The 2,764-nt window shown below is 47.2% G+C and overlaps 1 protein-coding gene across 2 annotated transcripts in view; it reads left to right on the top strand.

The window, feature by feature from the left end:
• Nucleotides 1-1,631, top strand: part of COL5A1 (collagen, type V, alpha 1) — a 144,887-nt gene extending 143,256 nt beyond the window's left edge. For both annotated transcript variants that reach the window (XM_009998856.1, XM_009998855.1), the window contains exon 66: nucleotides 1,394-1,631. In XM_009998856.1, coding sequence (XP_009997158.1) covers nucleotides 1,394-1,540 — 147 coding nt within the window. In that variant the 3' untranslated portion in view covers nucleotides 1,541-1,631. The remainder of the gene's footprint in view (nucleotides 1-1,393) is intronic.
• The last annotated feature ends 1,133 nt before the right edge of the window (nucleotides 1,632-2,764 follow it).

Here is a 2,764-nt window from a genome sequence, read left to right as displayed (position 1 = left end):
TTTCCCTTCTTAAGCCTCAGGGATGCTGCAAGATCCCACGTTGCACATTTTAAGGCAGATGTGCCTGGTGCAAACCCTTTGTGTTTTTATTTGTTGAAGTTGTTTTGCTGGGGTGCCCTGCATTCCTCTCCCTAAGAGGGATATTGCCATGGAACAAGACTGGAGCTCCTTTGAGTTTGTTTGCCTGGGTGGTCTCAGGGTGGCTGTTAGCACTGCCAGGCTCAGTGGGACAAATCAACAACCATGACAAGAACTAAAGCAGGAGGAACCACAGAGAGCCACAAGGCAGGAGCACTGGGAGAGGCTGGCCAAACCCTGGTGTGGTCGGAGAACTCAGAGCTGGCATCTTCTGGCTCAGAGCTTTGGGCATCACCTCCAAACTGACATGCCCCAAGTCTCTCTGCTGGAGACCTTCTTGCAGGCTATAAAAAGCAGGTAAAATATGCCAAGGGAGCTTATTGCAGCCTTGCAGAAAGAGGCTGGGCATCTCCTTTGCCATCTCTGATCCCTGGTAGGTCATCCTCCCAGAACCAGGAGCAGGATATTTAGCATTGGCCCCCACCATGTGAAAGATGAGGTTGAGTTGTAGCAGAGGTCCTGGTAGGACCCATGCTCTGGCTCTGACTGAGGCTGCTACAGCCACCACCAGAGGATCTCCAGGGCTCATGATTCAGGCTGGTATTTGAATGGTTGTTTTCCTGATCTCCCAGCCCTTTCTCAGTAGCAGTGATGTTGCCTGTTCTTCTGAGATGCACAAATCAGAGGGTGAGGTAGAGCCAAAAGCTGCTCCATAAATTCTCTTGTTTGTGCAGCTTTGTATGCCCTTGGGGGCACTTCTGCTTCTCTAATAATTATTTATATTTTGGAAATAACTGCATGGCTACCAGGCACAATAAAAGACAACATCACCTTGTGAATTCCATCAGGCTATAAATGTGATCTTTCTGGTAGCACTCGGATAATAGTCAAACAAATATATTCAAATTAAATAGCTCACATTTGCTCAACAGCCCATGCGTGTCCTCGGGGAGGCAAAACAAGTAAGCACAGCCACATTTTTACCAGGTTCCTGTTCCAGCTCTGAGATTTGCTGACAGCAGAGTTAGTGTCTTTTGATCTGCATGGCAGCAGCTGCTTCTGCTCCAGAATCTAGGCTCAGGCCACTTATCTCCCAGGGCTTTGCTCCATGGTCACCATCTCACTTGAGAGCACACCTGCCCTGTCTGCAAGGCAAATGTGTGTTTGGGTGCCTCTAGTTCAGCTCAGAAAATGTCTGGGCAAGGTCATCACCCTATTCCCAGCTGGCTGGTGGATGCTCATTCATGCTAACTTGCTGATGTGTTGGGTTGGAGGCATCACCAGAGCTCCTCTCTCTCCATCTTCTCCCCATCAGGCAAAGAAGGGCTATCAGAAGACTATCCTGGAAATCAACACACCCAAAGTAGAGCAAGTACCTATAGTCGACATCATGTTCAATGACTTTGGAGAAGCATCACAGAAATTTGGATTCGAGGTGGGACCAGCTTGCTTCATGGGCTAAGAGCCACCTGAAAACTAGTCTCCAAATGAGCAACCTCGTAACCTCATTGCGCCATTGAATTAATTAAAAAAAAAAAAAGAAAGAAAAAAAAAAGAATTCCTTGTCACATGCACGTTCTGAAACTGGACAGCGATGGGTTATTTTTTTTTTTTTTCCGTGTTGTTCCTCCTTCTGCCCCAGCTCCTCTGTGCCACCAGACCCAGACAAACCCAGCCCGTTCCCACCACGGATGCAGAATCGCATGACCGACCGACGGCCGCGCGCGTGGCCCGGAGCCCTGGCCCTGCACCACTGCCACCAGCTGCTCCCCCCACGGCTGCTCCACGGCCACCGAGCAGACCCCGCCACCATCAAAGACTTCTTCTTCTTCTTCTTCTTTCCACAAAGCAATACTGAGCTTGTCTATAGATTTGTTTGTTTGTTTGTTTCTAAGGGGAAAATGGAAAAAACTTGAAACTCCTGCCTTCAGCTTGACGTTGAAGTTCCAGCAGTCCTGGCTCCAATCCAAATGCTGCCCAAGCTCCTCGGAGGCATTTCAGTGACTTCTATGAGACTTGGATCAGCTCTAGCAAAGAGATGTCGTGGCCTTTTCCAGATTTTTTTTTCATCTCTCCATTGCATCGTGTTGTTTGACAAAATTTAGCCCCATGAATTTGAGAGCAAAAAGTCACAGTGGGCATCTCTTTCCCATGTATTAAAGGTGCTTATATTTTTGTATGTTTGTAAGTAAATATTTGTATTGTATATTATTTTAAATGTTTAAGTGTTTCTGGCTTCAAAACATGCATGTGACCCTGTCTGTGTTACAACAACCACCTTCCCACCACCATCTCATCAAGTATCCCACCTGGGAATGGAGACATCAGCTCGTGTCCCACCACCTCTGCCTCTTCCCAGCCCCAAGCTTGGATCTGGGGTTTGGGAGTTGCACCCAAACATGAGTCTTTGCAGGATGAGGGCCCAAAGAGTGGCAGAGCAGCCCCCCTGAGCCACAGATGCCTTTTGGAATCCTTTGCTTCAAAATCAGGAAATGAAAGCCACGTTTTAACAAGATTTCTACAAAACCTTCATCTAAAATCAGGATCTGCTTTGAGTCTCTACCTTTTGGTACATTTACTTGCCTTAACCAACACGGCTTTAAATTAATTCTTCTTTTCCTGAAGCATTCTTTTAAAACAATAACAATCTAAACCATCCATTCCCAGTGGCAGATTGCAGTGGCAG

The sequence above is a fragment of the Chaetura pelagica genome, unplaced genomic scaffold, assembly GCF_000747805.2.
Source record: "Chaetura pelagica isolate M959 unplaced genomic scaffold, ChaPel_1.0 scaffold405, whole genome shotgun sequence".
Classification (NCBI taxonomy): Eukaryota; Metazoa; Chordata; class Aves; order Apodiformes; family Apodidae; genus Chaetura; species Chaetura pelagica.
The sequence above is the reverse complement of the archived record's forward strand: the minus strand, read 5'-3'. Positions and strand labels throughout refer to the sequence as shown.